Raw genomic sequence first — 20,874 nt, 5'->3', positions numbered from 1 at the left:
GATTCGTGGATCGCGGAAATTATCATGCTAGCTCTTAAACTAAGTCTCGACTGACGTCACGAAGCGGTACTTTTGATGTACATACAATGCCACTCCTCGCTGAAAAAAAAGTTCCGAATCTCTGCATTACACGCAAGTACACTAAATATAATTGTCCAGCATTGAGATAAATAGCCCCAGATCACTAATACCACCATTGCCAAATTTTATTTTTACAAAATGTCAAGTAAAAAAGATACCGTTAGCTCCAACCTTCTCACTTCTCGTTGTCTGCTTTCCTTGGTGTCATAACTTACTGCAGTGGGATGTCGTACATAGTGGTATAAAGTAACCGACTACGTAATCCACGAAACAAGGTGACGTCACATTTTGTGGGCACATGAAAGGGTGATGATTGCAAATGGCTTCCGTAAACAAACGTTTGATTCACGAGTGGAATATTAGGCATTTTCAATTTGCTGAATCAATGAATAAAATAATCAGTGCGATTACAAAATGAAATCATGCATTTAAAATATGAATTTCACCGCACTTTCCTTATATCCACGAATCAAGGTTATACGGCGAGTGTATATATCCTTTTTACACAGTGTTCCACACCATAGCAATTTCATACACTAGTATAATGATGTCTAGTTTGTTAGACATTGTAGGGTCAGGCTTGCCCCATTGAAATCAGAAAGCATCTTCAACTACATATAACACAAAATTCATGACACAGACAAGTGAAAAATGGTTAGATGTACAATCAGCTCAGGTTAAACAAAGAGGGATAAATATATGACAAGTAGAAGAAGGAACAGAAGTCAATTCTTTGGAAAATCAATATTTACATCTTTTATGTAAGAAGATATCAGTTGTAACAAAACTGATTACATGTTCCCTTGGTTTCCCTGAATCTGGCGAATATCAACTGTAAGACCAGAGATGTCCTGGAAGAAGTGGTCCATATCACTTGGCACTAGTACTTTGACAGTCTTCTCAATCATTGCGCTCGATGAGTCATCCTAGGTGTTAGTGAACCTCTTGATATTTACATAATTCACTAGCATGAAGGTCTAGATCAAGCATCTAGAACAGCTAGTTACCAGGCAAACATCATCCTAATACTGTCAAACATCACGTGAACATCCTTCACTGCTGCCATCGCCTCACTTCTTTTTCGTTTCCTTCTTGGCTGGTGACGGAGAACTGTCTTCAGCTTCTGTCTCTGTGGCGACAGGTGGAGGGGGTAGCTCGATACGAGGGTACAGATGAGCGTCGTGATATCCCAGCATGCCTTGCTCCTCTAGCTCTGCCTCTATCTGCAGCAGACGGTTCAACTTCGATATCCTTTCCCCACGACAAGGTGCTCCAAGCTTCAGGAAACGAGCATTAAGACCCACAGCCTGAAGAAGTGAAAGTAATCAGAAAATCATCAAATCGTATTCATCCTTTAAATGTACAACAAAGCTTTCTCTCCAGGAAACAAATTTTATGTTATCCACACTAATATGATAAAGTCTAATCTCCCTTCCAGCTCCGGGATTATATAACATATTTTGATTAGTATGGTCTGACACCACCTGTACCATGTTCCAGCAATATTCTAGCAGGGGGCACCAAAAGTGGGCTTCACTCACTGTACCCATGTGGGGATCGAATCATAAGCCCATGTTTTATCTACAAGGCCACCTATCTGCTTCACAGATATTTGTGATAATGGAATACAGAAGAATTCTGAAGGATAAAGTGCTTAATATGAACTCTGCCAGGGTACAATGCCACACAATCAACAAAATCAAAGACAAGCAAAGGTAACTGGGGCTTTACTCAAACTTGTAATGGCAACAGAGCTGCCCTTCATCTCAGGAACCTGATCAAAGATGGCAAACTGTCTTGAGCAATGTCAAGTACTCTGGTTGAATGCCATGTGGTGTGTTTGAATGCCCTGTAGACTGATTGACAATGATGTGGTGTATACAAGATTTGCCTACCAAGTCAGCAAGGATGTCCTGGCTTGCTTCCCCGGGACCAGCTGTCACAACGATCTGATTCTGGGCTTCTGAAAAACAATACAATACAATACATAAAGCTTCTGTAGTTGCATCTACACACTGTTATTTAACAAATTGTGGAAATGAATGGAAAACGGTTTGATTTGTCATGGATTTGTCTATATTTCCATCGTGTCCTATACTGCACAAGTGTCATCTCACCCTCCATCTTGTTGGCCACGGCAATGACATCTGACAACGTGTTCATCTGTTCCCATCTGAGGATGATTCCACTGGTCTGGTAGTCCTCATCCAGTTCCTCGTGCTTCAGTAGACCTGGGCGGTGGTAGCCGTAGTCCCCAATGATGTACCCAGCCACGGAGATACGGTCACACAGTCGCATCCACTGCTCACGATCCTGGACAGAGGCAAGAAATGAGATCAGCTGTTCATGTTGAAGTTCCTTCTTAAGAAACAGGCCAACACTATATAGGATATCACCTTTTAACACGGTGGCTCTCTGATGATGACAGCTCATTTCATGATGTGTAAGGGTCACTAAGTCTTGTCAATACAATTCAATCTCATTAAAACCAGATCTTTTGCCTCAATACAACACCTCTTCGCCTCATGATCTGACACCTCCGAGGGTGATCTGTTTAAGTGAACCCACAGCAGATACTGACTGCCCAATCTAAATGAAGGATGCATGGGATCTGGAGCCAATCAGATGTCAGCGATGAAACTTACTGACTGATAAGGAAGTTTACCTGATGCAGCAGACTATGAAATGTTTTTGGATTTTCATGCAAAGATGTATCCCTTCAGAACCGATGAATTGATTTCAACATGACTAAGTTCAGAAGTATTTTAATACTGTTTAAAATAATAACACTGCTTTCAATCATGTTAAACTAAGCAATCACTAATATTCCTCTCTAGTATTGGGCTTGCTGTTGATGAAAGTCATTTCCACAAAGTCATAACTGTAAAATGAAATGTGAGACATGGGGCTGAGTATCAGACTGTGAACTAATCTAGATAAATTTATAGTGGGACAAGTACAAACTAGCAGATACAGACATCCACAGTATGGCTACCAGATATATACCTACAGGTCCAGTAGCACCGACAGTTAATGTTGTACACAAACAGCACTATATACATAATTTAGTCTCCTCACAGCAACAAACAGTAACTGTGTATACTGCTGGTCGCTCATTTTATGTTTAGAAACAGGAAAACTGCGACTACAAAATAATCAATTATAACAAATATTTGCTTTATGCTCTATCATACGCTATACACTTCTCACAAACACAAACTTTCACCCCTTTATTCATAAAAGCCACAGACTATTATATTACCGGTTGTTAATAAAAGATTTAGACAAGGAAATAAATATTCAAATTCGCTGTACAAATAGTGGCTCAATCACAAACAGACTGCATTGAGTGTTGATTCTGTTTGATTTTAGGTTTATTTACAGTAGTTGACTATTAATGTTACCTGTTTCCTGAGTGGGTCAATGACAGCGTTGATGGCAGGGTAGCGTCCAAGTAGTTCCACCAAAAACTCCACATAATCCTCAGAGGTCTTCTGCTGACCGGTCACAACCTCATACTTGCCCTTGTCCTGGACAATCAAAATACATGAAAAAAATATCTCCTGATGAAACTCATAATTTATTATGGCCTAATATAGGTTCATAATGACTGATGACTTATTGATGACCCTCCACATACGCAATCATCAGTTGTGAGACTGTGAGTTACATTTCACTTTCGGATGTGTTATTCAATGTCACATGTTCATTCAAGCCAATTATTTATTCACCAACACTATTCCCAGTATTTTCAAATAGCTGTAATAAATTTACTTTGCAGCATTTCACTAAAAATACAGCATAATGATGCAGCTTGTATCAATGTTGAGTTCATGCTGAATCTGTATTTTTAGGTACACTACAACTAACCTCCACATGATGCTGTACTGTCCTTCTACCTACACATGCACACAGGAATATACTCAAGGGCTCCAGATAATTATTTTGACTCAGGTGCAAAATACCAAATGGGAATAAAAGGAGTGTTTCACAGGTTGCATGGCTTTATTCAGTGTATGAAATAAGCCAAAACCCCAACCAGACATCAGGGCTGTTAACTTCAAAATGTTATCAGTCCAAAATGGATTTATATAACCAGACCAGACACCAAGATATGACTCAGATGTATACAACATCTAAATTTTTTACCAGACCATCAGCCTGGCTAACTGTAAACCTAGACTGTCCGTCTGAAATCTAGCCCGTCTCGGGCGGTCGGACCGGCCTTATTTCATACACTGCTTTAATGCTTTCACAGAGACACAACCAGAAATCGTTTGACACTATTCCCATCGTGCTTATTCTTAATACAGACTTTAGCTACATTGTCAATTTAATCGTTGATAATATCAGACACTAACTTTTTCCTTGCTAACAATATTTTGACAGGTTTGGTTCATGCATGTAAAAAATATCTGACTCGTATTCTGAGGAAGTTATGTGTATCTTTCACTCATTGATTTGACCTTTCATGTGTATATCTGAATTATCCATGGGTATTTTATGCAGATATGCATCTTATCTGGAGCCCTGATACTCACACCTTCATACCTGATTTGGTAACTTTTCTACTCAATTTGGTAGTCTAAACACAATTTATCTACTCAAGCTTCCTTAACACAATTTATCAATCATATTTGGAAGTGATATTAAGATATTTCCAAGATGAACATCAGGCAGTCTACAAAAGCTTGAATGTACTATTTGGAATTTGCATTTGTGTGAATGAAGATGACTAAACACATTCCTGAGTGAAAGTTCATTCAGCGCAAACAGTACAAAAAGGATCTTGATAATACATGTATATATATGCTAGATATATCATCTACTCTACCACACACTAGTGTAGACTTGCATACCTGTAGCCCCGTGCGCAATGAGTTGGTTACATGCATCCGATAATGTGGACAACAAGCATACAGACTGACATTACCCAACTTACACTGTCTTCATCTTCAGGCTGTGTCCGTACACAACACAAATAATAGTTTATACCAACAATTTGACCATGAACAACTAAATGCTGTGATCGACCAGGCCTTAACAAAGCCATGATGACCTATGTAAATTTTTGTGTTTTGTTTAATGAGTTCAGCAATATTTCAGCTATTGACTGTGATAAGCAAATAATCAAATCTAGACCAGACAAACCAGTGACTGATGTGGTGAGAATCGTTTTGCCACAATAGGGATACTGACGTGCTATCAGTAAAGTCATTCAGGGCATGACAAGCAGATACATCCATTGAGTCACCTACTATGACATACCTGTGAGCCAACCTTGAATATGAATAACATGAAAATATCTTTAATATTTCTCTTGAATATATCATCACATATTTGTGGTTAAAGATATGATTTGGTCTAATTATATCTCTCCAGGAACAATTCAAAGGAGGAAGTAAGATAAGGACAAAATATCTTTCAAATTGATATTCATAATATCTTTTCATTGACAATCAACAATTAGCAAGTCACTCTTAAGACTTCACATGTTTTCCATTCATGTACATACGTACATGCATGACTTCTAAACATTCTCCCCTAAAGTCTGGAAACAAACACAAAAACCTTGTGTAATCACTGAGTATGTATATAGTATATTCATCACAGCACGATCTAATGACTCATATTACCTCCTGACTACACCGCTTGCCTGGCTAGAACAGAAGCACTCTGTGTGAAAGACAGACATGTCCTCTTAAAACAAACTTAACTGACAGAAAGCCTTAAAAATCATTCTATCTCAGTTTCCTTACCTACTGTGCCACACTTACAGAACTTCTGCAGATCTGATGAGGATGTTAAACATGTCAAAACACTCAACGATAAACCGAACAAATAAGAAATATCATGGACATATGTTAAGATGATGTGTTAGTAAGTATTCTATCCATACAAATTTTAGTTGGAATACATGAAGATGTGACAATCAACTCACAAAGTCGAACATCTCGTGAGCTGCTATGTTGATGGCAATGCTGACATCCTCCCCTGGGGTGAGAGACAGGGCAGTCATGGCTTCCTGGATCAGGTCCAGGCCCTGCTCAGGCTTGTCAAACACAGGGCAGAGGGCACCGATGTCATTAACATTTCTTGCAGTTAACTGCAAACAAAAGCATACCGGATACATTTAATATTCTGAGAATATTAACATAAATAAACTGCAAGTGATGCCATGTGCTTCATTGTTCGCCTGATGTGGATATGCACAGTTAAATAAATATTTACTTTCATACCTCAGGAAACACAAAAACAACAAAAGTACTGAGGACAGTTCTTAAGCAACCAAAATCTGTTACTAACAAGATAATCACATTAATATTTTCTCTGGTGATATATTCTTGGTTTTATTCTTACATTGACTAACTTATTGCTGTATCTCACCTTATCATTATACCCTGGTATCATTTCAGATTGGGTGCTTTACTGTCATGTATGTAGAAAAACTCACCCTCCTTTGACAGATAGAGCTTTACAGACAATGCTTTACTGATGTGGTTGTAAAGAAACTCCCCCTTCCTTTAACAGACAGTTCTTTACTGACATGGTTGTAGAGAAATTCACCCCTCCTTTAACAGACAGTGCTTTACTGACATGGATGTAGAGAAACTCACCCCTCCTTTAACAGACAGTGCTTTACTGACATGGTTGTAGAGAAACTCACCCCTCCTTTAACAGACAGTGCTTTACTGACATGGATGTAGACAAACTCACCCCTCCTTTAACAGACAGTGCTTTACTGACATGGTTGTAGAAACTCACCCTCCCTTTAACAGACAGTGCTTTACTGACATGGAGGTAGAGAAACTCACCCCTCCTTTAACAGACAGTGCTTTACTGACATGGCGTAGAGAAACTCACTGCCTTTAACAGACAGCCTCTACTGACATGGAAGTAGAGAAAACTCACCCATCCTTTAACAGACAGTGCTTTTACTGACATGGATATAGACAAACTCACCCTCCTTTAACAGACAGTGCTTTACTGACATAGCTGTAGAGAAACTCACCCTCCTTTAACAGAGTTCTTAAAAGACATGGATATAGACAAACTCACCCCTCCTTTAACAGACAGTACTTTACTGGCATGGCTGTAGAGAAACTCACCCTTCCTTTAACAGACAGTGCTTTACTGACATGGATATAGACAAACTCACCCCTCCTTTAACAGACAGTGCTTTACTGACATAGCTGTAGAGAAATTCACCCCTCCTTTAACAGTTCTTTACTGACATGGATATAGACAAACTCACCCCTCCTTTAACAGACAGTGCTTTACTGACATGGATGTAGAGAAACTCACCCCTCCTTTAACAGACAGTGCTTTACTGACATGGATATAGACAAACTCACCCCTCCTTTAACAGACAGTGCTTTACTGACATGGTTGTAGAGAAACTCACCCTATTGAACAAACAGTGCTTTACTGACATGGTTGTAGAGAAACTCACCCCTCCTTTGACAGACAGTGCTTTACTGACATGGTTGTAGATTCCCAGGATGTTGTTTATGCTCTGTCAACAAAAAGAGAGGGTAATAAACTTAAAAAACAATGAAAGTGAAACAAGTTGATGGAGATGTGAAGTCAATTATCCTTCCCTTTCCTGAGTTATAGTGCTTTAGGTTGCCAGTTACCTCTAACAAAACCACAAAAAGATCCATTTGTGGGTAGTATGGATCCTCTGTGCTATATTTCTGATACACTATACTTTACAGGTATTAAACTGGGCACTTGATAAAGGTAGTGATAAAAATAATGGTTGAATCCTTGATGTTGTTTTCATAGTATAAGAGTCTGGGAGCCCCCTGGCACATTTTTCAGATTAGGGTTAAGGCAAGCAAAGAATAGAATGCCTTTCATTCTTAATTTTGTAAAACGTGTAACAATGAAAAAAAATCTGATATATACAATGACACCCTATCAACAAGATTCCAGACTAACTTGAGTAAATTAATTAGGGTTTGCCCTGCAGTATCTTGAGTAGAGACTAGGATACATTAACACTGTATTAGCTATGTCTGTGACAACACCAGCTACAAATGATTACAAATTGATGATGTCAGCTTTGGCATGATGACAGGTCAGTATCCTTTCCATGTAAACTTCCCACATACTGACCTCGGAGAGGGACACCAGGCTTGGGGATGACCATGTACTCCTTGATACAGTTCATTTTTCCTGCAGCTCCTTTCCCACTCTGTATGATGGTCACCATTGGCAACGGAAGCTGTAGTGTGTTGGGCATCTGTAGAAAAATAAAACTAGTGTTGGGAATTGGTTGAAATCTCACAATTAATGATTGCTTCATTACCAACGAACAATCATCGAAAAAAATTGGTTAGCGCCATTTTTCAGATTTTCCTATCCAGGTTGTTATTGCAGATATGTATAACATGATGCAACTTGCTACTGTAAAATGATGACTAATATATCAAGACCATAAACTTCCTGAGTCTTCAAGAAATATTCAGTCATGACTTTTCAGTTAGTGAAGTGAGTTTTCTAAGAATTAAACAAGTTTGCAGGCCCCAACAACTTCTCGAAGATATGTTCCATCATCAAGGTTTCAAAGACTAAAACAGCAGTTCCAAAATCGCTTGTGTTTGATTATGAGAAAATGTGTGATCGATTGCTTGGTCGCTCGTCACTGCACTCAATCACAGTGCCTTACTGACATGGAAGTAGACAAACTCACCCTTCCTTTGACAGACAGTGCTTTACTGACATGGTTGTAGAGAAACTCACCCCTCCTTTAACAGACAGTGCTTTACTGACATGGAAATAGACAAACTCACCCCTCCTTTAACAGACAGTGCTTTACTGACATGGATATAGACAAACTCACCCCTCCTTTAACAGACAGTGCTTTACTGACATGGATATAAACAAACTCACCCCTCCTTTAACAGACAGTGCTTTACTGACATGGATGTAGACAAACTCACCCCTTCCTTTGACAGACAGTGCTTTACTGACATGGTTGTAGAGAAACTCATCCTTCCTTTGACAGACAGTGCCTTACTGACATGGAAGTAGACAAACTCACCCTTCCTTTGACAGACAGTGCTTTACTGACATGGTTGTAGAGAAACTCACCCCTCCTTTAACAGACAGTGCTTTACTGACATGGAAATAGACAAACTCACCCCTCCTTTAACAGACAGTGCTTTACTGACATGGATATAGACAAACTCACCCCTCCTTTAACAGACAGTGCTTTACTGACATGGTTGTAGAGAAACTCACCCTTCCTTTGACAGACAGTGCTTTACTGACATGGTTGTAGAGAAACTCATCCTTCCTTTGACAGACAGTGCTTTACTGACATGGAAGTAGACAAACTCACCCTTTCCTTTGACAGACAGTGCTTTACTGGCATGGTTGTAGAGAAACTCACCCCTCTTCCTTTAACAGACAGTGCTTTACTGACATGGCTGTAGAGAAACTCACCCCTCTTCCTTTAACAGACAGTGCTTTACTGACTTGTTGTAGAGAAACTCACCCCTACTGAACAAACAGTGCTTTACTGACATGGTAGTAGAGAAACTCACCCTTTCCTTTGACAGACAGTGCTTTACTGACATGGTTGTAGAGAAACTCACCCCTCTTCCTTTAACAGACAGTGCTTTACTGACATGGCTGTAGAGAAACTCACCCCTCTTCCTTTAACAGACAGTGCTTTACTGACTTGTTGTAGAGAAACTCACCCCTACTGAACAAACAGTGCTTTACTGACATGGTAGTAGAGAAACTCACCCTTTCCTTTGACAGACAGTGCTTTACTGACATGGTTGTAGAGAAACTCACCCCTCCTTTAACAGACAGTGCTTTACTGACATGGAAGTAGACAAACTCACCCCTCCTTTAACAGACAGTGCTTTACTGACATGGCTGTAGAGAAACTCACCCCTCTTCCTTTAACAGACAGTGCTTTACTGACTTGTTGTAGAGAAACTCACCCCTACTGAACAAACAGTGCTTTACTGACATGGTAGTAGAGAAACTCACCCCTCTTTTAACAGACAGTGCTTTACTGACATGGCCGTAGAGGAACTCATCTCAGCTTTAACAGACAGTGCTTTACTGACTTGGTTGTAGAGAAACTCACCCCTATTGAACAAACAGTGCTTTACTGACATGGTTGTAGAGAAACTCATCCCTCCTTTAACAGACAGTGCTTTACTGACATGGATATAGACAAACTCACCCTTCCTTTGACAGACAGTGCTTTACTGACATGGCCGTAGAGGAACTCATCTCAGCTTTAACAGACAGTGCTTTACTGACATGGTTGTAGAGAAACTCACCCCTATTGAACAAACAGTGCTTTACTGACATGGTTGTAGAGAAATTCACCCCTCCTTTAACAGACAGTGCTTTACTGACATGGAAATAGACAAACTCACCCCTCCTTTAACAGACAGTGCTTTACTGACATGGCTGTAGAGAAACTCACCCGTGCTTTAACAGACAGTGCTTTACTGACATGGTTGTAGATAAACTCACCCCTACTGAACAAACAGTGCTTTACTGACATGGTTTTAGAGAAACTCACCCCTCCTTTGACAGACAGTGCTTTACTGACATGGTTGTAGATTCCCAGGATGTTGTTTATGCTCTGTCAACAAAAAGAGAGGGTAATAAACTTAAAAAACAATGAAAGTGAAACAAGTTGATGGAGATGTGAAGTCAATTATCCTTCCCTTTCTTGAGTTATAGTGTTTCAGGTTGCCAGTTACCTCTAACAAAACCACAAAAAGATCCATTTGTGGGTAGTATGGATCCTCTGTGCTATATTTCTGATACACTATACTTTACAGGTATTAAACTGGGCACTTGACTTAAGGTAGTGATAAAAATAATGGTTGAATCCTTGATGTTTTCATAGTATTTTTCAGATTAGGGTTAAGGCAAGCAAAGAATAGAATGCCTTTCATTCTTAATTTTGTAAAACGTGTAACAATGAAAAAAAATCTGATATATACAATGACACCCTATGAACAAGATTCCAGACTAACTTGAGTAAATTAATCAGGGTTTGCCCTGCAGTATCTTGAGTAGAGACTAGGATACATTAACACTGTATTAGCTATTTCTGTGACAACAGCAGCAACAAATGATTACAAATTGATGATGTCAGCTTTGGCAAGATGAGAAGTCAGTATCCTTTCCATGTAAACTTCCCACATACTGACCTCTCGGAGAGGGACACCAGGTTTGGGGATGACCATGTACTCCTTGATACAGTTCATTTTTCCTGCAGCTCCTTTCCCACTCTGTATGATGGTCACCATTGGCAATGGAAGCTGTAGTGTGTTGGGCATCTGTAGAAAAATAAAACCTTACCCATGAAACACCTAGCACTCTGTCTGGTCAGTCAAACTTTTGTGAAAAACATACACCTCATGTGGTCAGTCTGTATACACATGACCCATGTAGATCTGGGTTAGAATTGATCTTCAGCAACCCATGCTTATCGTAAAAGGCCACTAACGGGATCGGGTGGTCAAGCTCGCTGACTTGGTTGACACATGTCATCGTATCCCAATTAGCATATATTGATGCTCATGCTTTTGATCACTGGATTTTCTGGTCCAGACTAGATTAATTACAGACCGCCGCCATATAGCTGGAATACTGCCAAGTGCGGAGTAAAACTAAACTCATTCACTCACTATAAAGACAAAGTGATGTTTATTGCCTCCTCCCTGCAAATGACATTGTTTCCACTACAACAGGTACAAAAAAGATCTTAATGTCACATTGAATTTTTTTTCACTGAATGGAAACCTTCATATTTGAGAACTGACTTCAAATATTTTTCTTGCATTGGTGGGTACATAAATTACATACACGACATATTAATAAGTGTCACAAACCAAAGTCAACAATATGTTAACTGATTGATTTTGCAATCATCAACAACAATCCATGACATTGTTTACCACAGAATTGAAAAACAAATCCCTTCCATTATCTTTTCAGCCAATCAGGAAACAGATGTCCATTATTGAGTGTGGCCTATTTATTTTTGAGTTCATGCAAAAATACACACCATGAAACACCTTGAAAAATCTTACAAACATGTAAAGATCTAACAGAAAGTTTGTTAATTGTGTCAATTACATAATAACAGTACAGGATCAGTCAGATAATCAAATAGTGTACATTAGTGTTGGGAATTGGTTGAAATCTCACAATTGATGATTGCTTCATTACCAACGAACAATCATCGAAAAAAATTGGTTAGCATCATTTTTCAGATTTTCCTATCCAGGTTGTTATTGCAGGTAGGTATAAGATGATGCAACTTGATACTTTAAAGTGATGAGTAATATATCATCAACATAAACTTCCTTGCGTCTTCAAGAAATATTCAGTCATGACTTTTCAGTTAGTGAAGTGAGTTTTCTCAGAATTAAACAAGTTTGCAGGCCCCGACAACTTCGAAGATATGTTCCATCGTCAAAAGTGTTTCAAAGACTAAAACAGCAGTTCCAAAATCGTTTGTGTTCGATTATGAGAAAATGTGATCGATTGCTTGGTCGTTCGGTCACTGCGACCATTCTATTATTTCAATTAATCGGAACACCACTAGTGTACATGTAGTGACACATGCATCTAATGATATCAGCTGATATTTGAGCCTGAATGTATGGTTAACTTGACTGGTTCCTATCTGAACATCACTTTTGATACAGAACAGAAAGTTGTCAGTATCTACCTGTCATGATCATATATAGTGATAACCTGCATGCACATAATTAATTTGTTATTCAAAACATAATGGTAATCTCTCCAGTGAGGATTCTTGGATAACATTGGTAACCAGTAACCTACACAAGTCGTAAGAGGTGATCAGATGGGTTGGGTAGTCAGGGGTGGAAAGAACTTTAAAATTGCTAGTGTAATGTCACAGTGAGTAAAATCACTTGCCCTGATAATTTTATGCCACTATACCGCAGCAATTTCTTGTTTTTAATAAAAATAAACCTAATAAATATTGAAAGTCAACTGGACACAGGTACAGTGTGATCAAATTTGCTTGCCCGGCAGAAAAAAACACTGGACTCGGGCGATGGGCAATGGGTTATTTCCACCCCTGGTAGTCAGTCTCAGTGACTTGGATGCTTGCATGTCATTGTACCATGACAGCAAGGGTCATTGCTCACAATATCACTCACTGGTCCGCACTTGATCATTTCCTGCTTTTATCAGGAAAAATTTTGAGAGCAGCATTCAACACCTTGAACAACAAACAAACATAATCTGTAAACAATATCTGTGCTTACTTCTTTGTGTTTGAGATCGGCAATATAGCGGTAGAGAGGGACGTCCTTGATGGAAGCTCCAGTTGTACATACTGCCTGACTGACAGCGCTCACAAGACAGCTGCCTTCCACAAACTGTTCCCGTGCTTCATCAGGGATGATAATTATCTGACTGGCTTTGCCTTTGCCTCTGAAGAAATATGAATAATACTTATGTGAGCGATGTAAGAGTGATGTAGATTTATTGGAATACGTCATGTGTACTTCACTCTCAAGTCATCATCCTCTCAAGTGGTAAATTCTTCACCAAATAACATAACATCAAACAATCATTCCATTTAGGGGTATTTCACATATACCATATTTGCCATATGAATTTCCCTGCTCCAATAAACTCTATCAACCAACTTGTAAACCAGTCTGTAAGTAATCTTCTTTATTTCGATCTGTATTTTCTAGTCTATGTTACAGATTTTTGTTACAGATTCAGAAAATTAGACAGGTAGATAATCACCAAGAAACTGTTGCCCAAAGTCTTTGTACCATATACTGTTGAAAATATATTAACTTGTTTGTTTCAATAAGTGCCCCTTCATGTCTGTTTTAGTTGTCTAATAGCCCAAATTGCTTATAATGGTGAATATGATACATATTTCTACGAACAAATTAATACTGACATACACAATTTCAGGAAAGTTTCACATATCATACACTTCGACCCTGAAAAAAAAGCAACCATACCTTTATATGTTATATGTGGATGTTCCTTCAACTTCAAACAAGATTGATATTTGAAAATGACAGTAAAAACTTTAGTTTCAATGAAATTTTACCATTAAAAACATATAGATTACAGTAAAACATTTACTAGATATGTACCAGCATGCAAATCATGTAAAACATTAATCAGTGAACTCTACAAGTATTCACCATTAAAAATACAACTTGTTGTCAACCTCATCCTCCATATCCATCTGGAAACCTCACCATCCGTATTCATCAGTGGACCTTAATCATCAATATTTATTTTCTTTCTTAAATGATAATACCAATAAACATTTGCACCAATACATCCAACTATTCACGTCCAGCCATAAAACACATTCCATCCCATCTTAGTACATTGGCAATGTTGAACCCATCACAGTGCTGAATCTTAAATATCATTATCCACTTCATCCCCATACATCACTGGCTTCCTTTCAGTCTCACTGTGCATTAAATTATGTGACTTGTTAATGAAGTTATAACACATGCTTCCATCTAGTTCTACACAATACTGAAAAGAATGGTCATGTCATCTACTGTGCATTCAGAGTTTTCATATGCCCTTTCAGCCTTTCATTTTCATGGTGCTTCAGAAGTAAGTCAACATTCAAATTTAACACTACACACAATCTACGATTGTTACATCGGAAATGCCAAATGTATGGAGAGTGCATCATGTCAAATGTACAGAGGGGATTATGTCAAATATAGAAATTGGATCATGTTAGATGTACAGATATTGGATCATGTCAGATGTAAGGAGAGTGCATCATGTCATATGTACAGAGGGATATGTCAAATGTAGAAATTGGATCATATGTCAATCATGCCAAATGTATGAAGTGCATTGTCAAATGTACAGTGGAGATTATGTCAAATGTAGAAATTGGATCATGTTAGATGTACAGATATTGGATCATGCCAGATGTATGGAGAGTGCATCATGTCATATGTACAGAGGGGATTATGTCAAATGTAGAAATTGGATCATGTTAGATGTACAGAATGTATGCCAAATGTATGGATGCATCATGTCAAATGTTATGTCAAATGTAGAATGGGTCATGTTAGATGTACAGAGATTGGATCATGCCAAATGTATGGAGAGTGCATCATGTCAAATGTACAGAGGGGATTATGTCAAATGTAGAAATTGGATCATGTTAGATGTACAGAGATTGGATCATGTCAGATGTAAGGAGAGTGCATCATTTCAAATGTACAGAGTGGATTGTGTCAAATGTAGAAATTGGGTCATGTTAGATGTACAAAGATTGGATCATGTCAGATGTATGGAGAGTGCATCATGTCAAATGTACAGTGTGGATCATGTCTGACGTACAGAGATTGGATCAATGTAAAGACTGTTAATTCAGATTTTCAAATCCAAGCACACTACACAAGCAAGGTTAATACAACATGACTAAGATGAGGTGATATATAAAATGACACAAGAATTAAAGTGCATTGACAGTTGTCACAGCAACAAGACCACTTACTTCGGGTCCTCACTAAAACAATGATAATTATTTGTAAAACATGCCTAGCAAAATACCTTGTAGAATATTGCAAACTATAACAACACATGATTACACAAACCCATTTAGAAAGTGGTCAAATGTAACATATCGTATATTACTGTAGATAAGATGATCTCATAGATAAGACGACCCCCTAACTTGACCCTTGCCTGACTCTGAGAGTGTCTGGTTCGAATCCCGGATGGGACTAAGCCCAACAAAACAGGGGTGGAAATAATTTTAAAATTGCTAGTGTACTCCAGTACAGTGGCATATGTAAAATCACTTGACCTGATCATTTTCCACTATACCAGCCGTTTTCTTGTTGATTTTTTAAATAAACAACATAATTAATATTGGAAAGTCAACTGGACACCGGTACAGTGTGATATACAAATTTGCTTGCCCGATAGAAAAAAACACTGGACTCGGGCGTCGGGCAATGGGTTATTTCCACCCCTGCAAAAGTACTAGAATCTGTACTTTACTAAGAAAGTGTAATACTAAATATAACATAATGTTACCTTTGACCACTTTCTAAATGGCATTGTGTAATGGCGATTAGGTGCCTGACTCTGAGGGTGTGGGTCCGAATCCCGGATGGGACTCAATCCAACAAAAGTACTAAAATCTGTACTTTACTAAGAAAGTGTAATCCCAAATATAATATATGTTATAACAACACAGAATCTTGAAACACATAGATAACGTATTCAAAACAATGGAAGGTCACCAGTTCTTTATAGATGCTATTGTTCACAATAAGTATGAAAATGTATTATAAATCTGACAAAAATTATCATTTGCCATCCTGTTTGTTTATACTGTCCCGAATTTGTTATATTATCCCGAAGTTGTATTCTGGCACAAGTTATACTACCACTTCTTAATTTTACATAATTATTTTGCCATAGACAGTCTAGTCTATACTGTTAACTATCATCAGCAAAGCTTTTCTTGCTATCTAGACTAAAAGATAAAGTACTACACTTTGTCTACAGTTGAAGATGACACTAGTACTCTAAATTCACTAAAAATGTAAAAGTTCTTTTAACATTTATAAAAGTTGCATTGATGATATTTGTTTATTTAATGTTTAATGTTTTCTACTGATTAACAGTACTGTTCAGTGATACATAGTAGTAAGAATTAGAGGTGTGACGATACAGAAATTACACGATACGATACGTATCGCGATATCTTGGAACGATACGATTCGATACGATGCCGCATCATGCGTATCACGATATGCTATCTTTAGTTATTTTCTTTAAGAAAGCGTATTTTGATAACAAGTAACAGTGTAAATTTTGACATAACCGTTAATATCTAGTGAAAATTCACAATTTTTAGGTCAACGATACATATCACGATACGAAAAAAAGTATCGATATAGTTATTGTTAGCGGTATCACGATTATCAATACTACGATATATCGTCACAGCTCTAGTAAGAATAACATTGATTTAATTGTGTACTACTGTATCCAGCAATTTATGTAAGCTGTAAAAGGCTACCTTGATTCTTAGTACACACATCAAGACTAATAATCCCTCCTGTTAAGACTATTACCGGTACACTTTACCCTTGCAATTATCACATCTGTCCCAATTAACCAACGCAACATTTCATAAGGGGTCATTCTTACAATAGTCCCAAATTACAAGTATTATCATCCCATCCTCAGGTGGAATTCAAAGACACATACAATCCTTCTCTGTAATTCTTGAACGAATGTTTGGCTGTTTAAACTTACTTTCCAGTAGGAGATTTGGCCTTCTTAGTATTGTTAGACTCATTGAAATCCTGTGTGGGTGCCTCCTCTGTATTTTCTGCTGCTGCTGCTGCTTCTGCTGCCTTCTGGGCATCCACTTCATCCTTCATCTGCTGGATGAAGTTGCTGAAACATGTTGAGTTACACATTGTTGTACATGGTCATCAAAATGTATTGTACTAGTAATGTTTTTTGGGTTTTTTTTTTTTAATGCCACACTCAGCAATATTCCAGCTATATCGCGGTGGTCTGAAAATAACTGAGTCTGGAACAGACAATCCAGTGATCAACAGCATGAGCATCAATCAACGTAATTGGTTATGATGACATGTGTCAACCAAGTCAGTGAGCCTGACCAACCGATCCGGGCCTTAGTCGCCACTTATGGCAAGCATGAGTTACTGAAGACCAATTCTAACCTGATCTCCACAGGTCTCAATTAATGTAGTCTGTCAAATAGACCCTGTAACAAATATATCCAATACCCCACATGCAAGTCTATAAATTATTATAGTAACCAAGTCTAAATTACCACAGGTTTAAAATGAAGAGAGTCCTCTTAAGGCCAGACCAATTTTATTTCTTGTTTTACGGATTTTTGTCCTCAGAAAACCTAAAGGCAGGAGGGAAAAAACTAAAAAAACCTAAAAATCACTAGTCAAAGTAATTTTCCTTTTAAATACTAAAAGTAGTTAATTTTCGGCAATTTATGAAGTTTATATGGGGCAAAAAACAACCAAAAACAATTTTTTTTGTAACTTTACATTTTTATCCAATAAAAACATGAGAATTTTATTTTAGAGCGGGGAAAATTAATTTTTATTTTTTTCTTATTCTTGAAAAAATACGACTGGCGGATCTGTTAAACAAGAAATATAATTGGTCTGGCCTAAGCTTGTCATATTTTGGATGACAACCCTAAGTGACTCCATGAAAAAACAAAATGAAAAATTAATGAATGTTCTCTCTAAAATATGTCTAATAATCTCAAGACTGAAATTAAATTAAATTAACAAGTAACTGAGATAAAAAAGCTACTGACTATACAGCATCATCTGCCTCAGTCTGCTGTGTTGGGTCCAGTCCCTCCAGCTTGTTACAGATGTCAGTGTTGATGTAGTTGATGGCTGCTGTTACAGATGCCTGTCTTTCTGAATCCTCTGTGTCTTTCTCCTCTGGCTTTGCAGTGTCCAGCAGGAGTGATGTCACACTTGGGGCAACACAGGTACTGATGAGCTATATGAAAGGCAGGGTTATAGGTGAGAATTAACTACACTTCCAAATTCTAGATGTTTAAATCTTTTAAGAGTATTTCGTTTGTTTTTTTGTTAGAGTATAGGAAACAAATTAGGTGCAGGGTCTCATATTGGGGTTATTTTCTAGGACAATGACTGATTGTAATCCCAAGTGAACTAAAAATTCTTTTTCAAAGTTTGAAGTGATATTAAGGAATGTCATATTACAAATCAATTAAATCATGGAAATGTCGGAGTCCTAATTCCATTTGTCTATATAGTCACTGTAGTCACATTTAAACTGTGCTTTACATTCCAGTTAATAGCAACCACTAGAAGAAAATAAAATAACCAAACAAAACACAGATTCAAAAGCATATCTTACTTTTTCATGGTTCTTCATCATGCAGTAAACTTCTGTTTGCACAGTTGACTGTCCTTTGCTGTCATACCCTTGTCGTGCTTGAACCTGTATAATGAATTTCAGTGTTTCATTTATTTACTATGTATAGGGAAACACTCAGATAAAACCTATATCCACAATCAGTCTTTCTACAATAATTACTGTTGATTTTGTGAACTGGCTACACTATGATAAATGTTACAAGATCTGGACTTTCTAATAGTGGCCAATGTCACAGTCACCTTGAAATTCATAGCATATGTTACTTTTTATAAATCATTAATGGCAACATCTTAAATGATTTTGCTGTACAGTCTGTATTAGATATGTATATTACCATTAGCAGTTGTAATAGAAATATTCATTGCTTGTTACTGTAGTACCAAAGCACGGACTGTTTTAGTCTCTGATATGCCTGGTACAAATTACATTAAAATATACTTATATATTGCACACTTTGGCATCAAATAGCATGCACTCATTCACCTCATTTAGCATGTTCATAAACAATGTAATTATAAGTTTACCTTTGTGATTACTGGGCATTTTGCAAATTCAGCAAAATAGTTTGCCTGTAAGAAAGAAGCACACAATGTTAACCAGATGCAGCAGCATCAATTTATTGCATTTTAAATAAAAACTGTAACACACCAGGAAATAAACTGAAACACTATTTAAATAAATGACTGACCCAAAATGTCACAAACATGGAGGCAGGATAAAGTTAGTGTGTGAGTGAATTTAATTTTACGCCGCTTTTGGCAATATTCCAGCAATATCATGGCAGGGGACACCAGAAATGAGCTTCACACATTATGCCTATGTGGAGAATTGAACCCGGTTCTTCAGCGTGACAAACAAATGCCTTTATCACTATGCTACCCCACCAACCCTGGCAGGATAAGGAATCCAGTTTTTAGATGTGAATTATGGAGTGAACATATCATGTAGAAGAAAACATTAGTTTCAGTGATAAACATGGATCAAATGTAAGGTAGAACACAAATCAGGGATATGAGTGCTTAATCAGAGTTAACTATAGCTGGGTTAAAAGGTTATTCAGTATGATAGTTTTCAGTGTCAGTTGGAAATAACCCATTGTTATGCAGCATATGAAAGTTGGTGAAACAAATCTAAAACCTGTCAGAAACATTTTCAAACTAACTTACAACATGGCCATACACATCTGCTGGGTTGTCATGAAACATTGAGTTGAGGATCTCCTCCATCTTCTTTGGTACTCCATTATCTGTGTAAAATTTGATTGCCCTTTCTTTCATTTCGTACAGTTCTCGAGCATCTTTTGCGCTCGATTTAGGCCCAACTGCTGAAGCCATGTTGTCACTTTGATGAGGCTACGTTCCCTTGAAGGTATCCAACAAGTATCAATCAAGATGCGTCGTCTGCTAGAAAATAGATATGCTCTAAATAACTTTAACTAAGGCACATACGATGGAACAGCATCTATGAATTGATTCCTAGTGAACTTTGTTAGGATAAATACGGAATCATTAACTAATGCACGGATGATGATGAGCAAAATCTCGTGGAAATAAATGGTAACGTTCTCAATGTGATGGTTTAGGCGTCCATATTGGTATGTTGTTAGGGAAATGGAATTATGGGAACGAATATCGCATTGCGACATTAGATATTTATGCTATTTAGTTTGTAATTTGTTGTTTTTCTTTAGTCTGTGAATTTTTGACACCATTTAGATGACAAATGATGGCCAAATATGTATGAATATGTTTCCTCAAGAGAATATCTCTATTTAATATCTTTACGACAACCGGAAGTCATATGACAGGTGCGCGA

General features: G+C 37.7%; 1 protein-coding gene across 2 annotated transcripts; it reads right to left on the bottom strand.

Annotated features, from left to right (window-relative positions):
- Nucleotides 1-449: 449 nt before the first annotated feature.
- Nucleotides 450-20,662, bottom strand: LOC124284086 (enolase 4-like). 2 transcript variants are annotated; one of them, XM_046720141.1, is made up of 14 exons: nucleotides 20,226-20,662; nucleotides 19,584-19,628; nucleotides 19,039-19,122; nucleotides 18,461-18,654; nucleotides 17,401-17,544; nucleotides 15,623-15,634; nucleotides 13,377-13,545; nucleotides 11,280-11,408; nucleotides 10,640-10,702; nucleotides 6,023-6,187; nucleotides 3,486-3,611; nucleotides 2,199-2,394; nucleotides 1,977-2,044; nucleotides 450-1,388 (listed from the first exon to the last, which is right to left on the bottom strand). In XM_046720141.1, the coding sequence occupies exons 1-14, from the start codon at nucleotides 20,391-20,393 to the stop codon at nucleotides 1,152-1,154; spliced, it is 1,800 nt and encodes a 599-aa protein (XP_046576097.1). In that variant the 5' UTR covers nucleotides 20,394-20,662; the 3' UTR covers nucleotides 450-1,151. The 2 variants fall into 2 exon arrangements, with proteins under 2 accessions (XP_046576097.1, XP_046576098.1); XM_046720142.1 differs by lacking the exon at nucleotides 15,623-15,634.
- Between the last annotated feature and the right edge of the window lie 212 nt (nucleotides 20,663-20,874).

The sequence above is a fragment of the Haliotis rubra genome, unplaced genomic scaffold (assembly GCF_003918875.1).
Source record: "Haliotis rubra isolate DU_JTF1 unplaced genomic scaffold, ASM391887v1 Scf329, whole genome shotgun sequence".
NCBI classification, from domain to species: Eukaryota; Metazoa; Mollusca; class Gastropoda; order Lepetellida; family Haliotidae; genus Haliotis; species Haliotis rubra.
The sequence above is the reverse complement of the archived record's forward strand: the minus strand, read 5'-3'. Positions and strand labels throughout refer to the sequence as shown.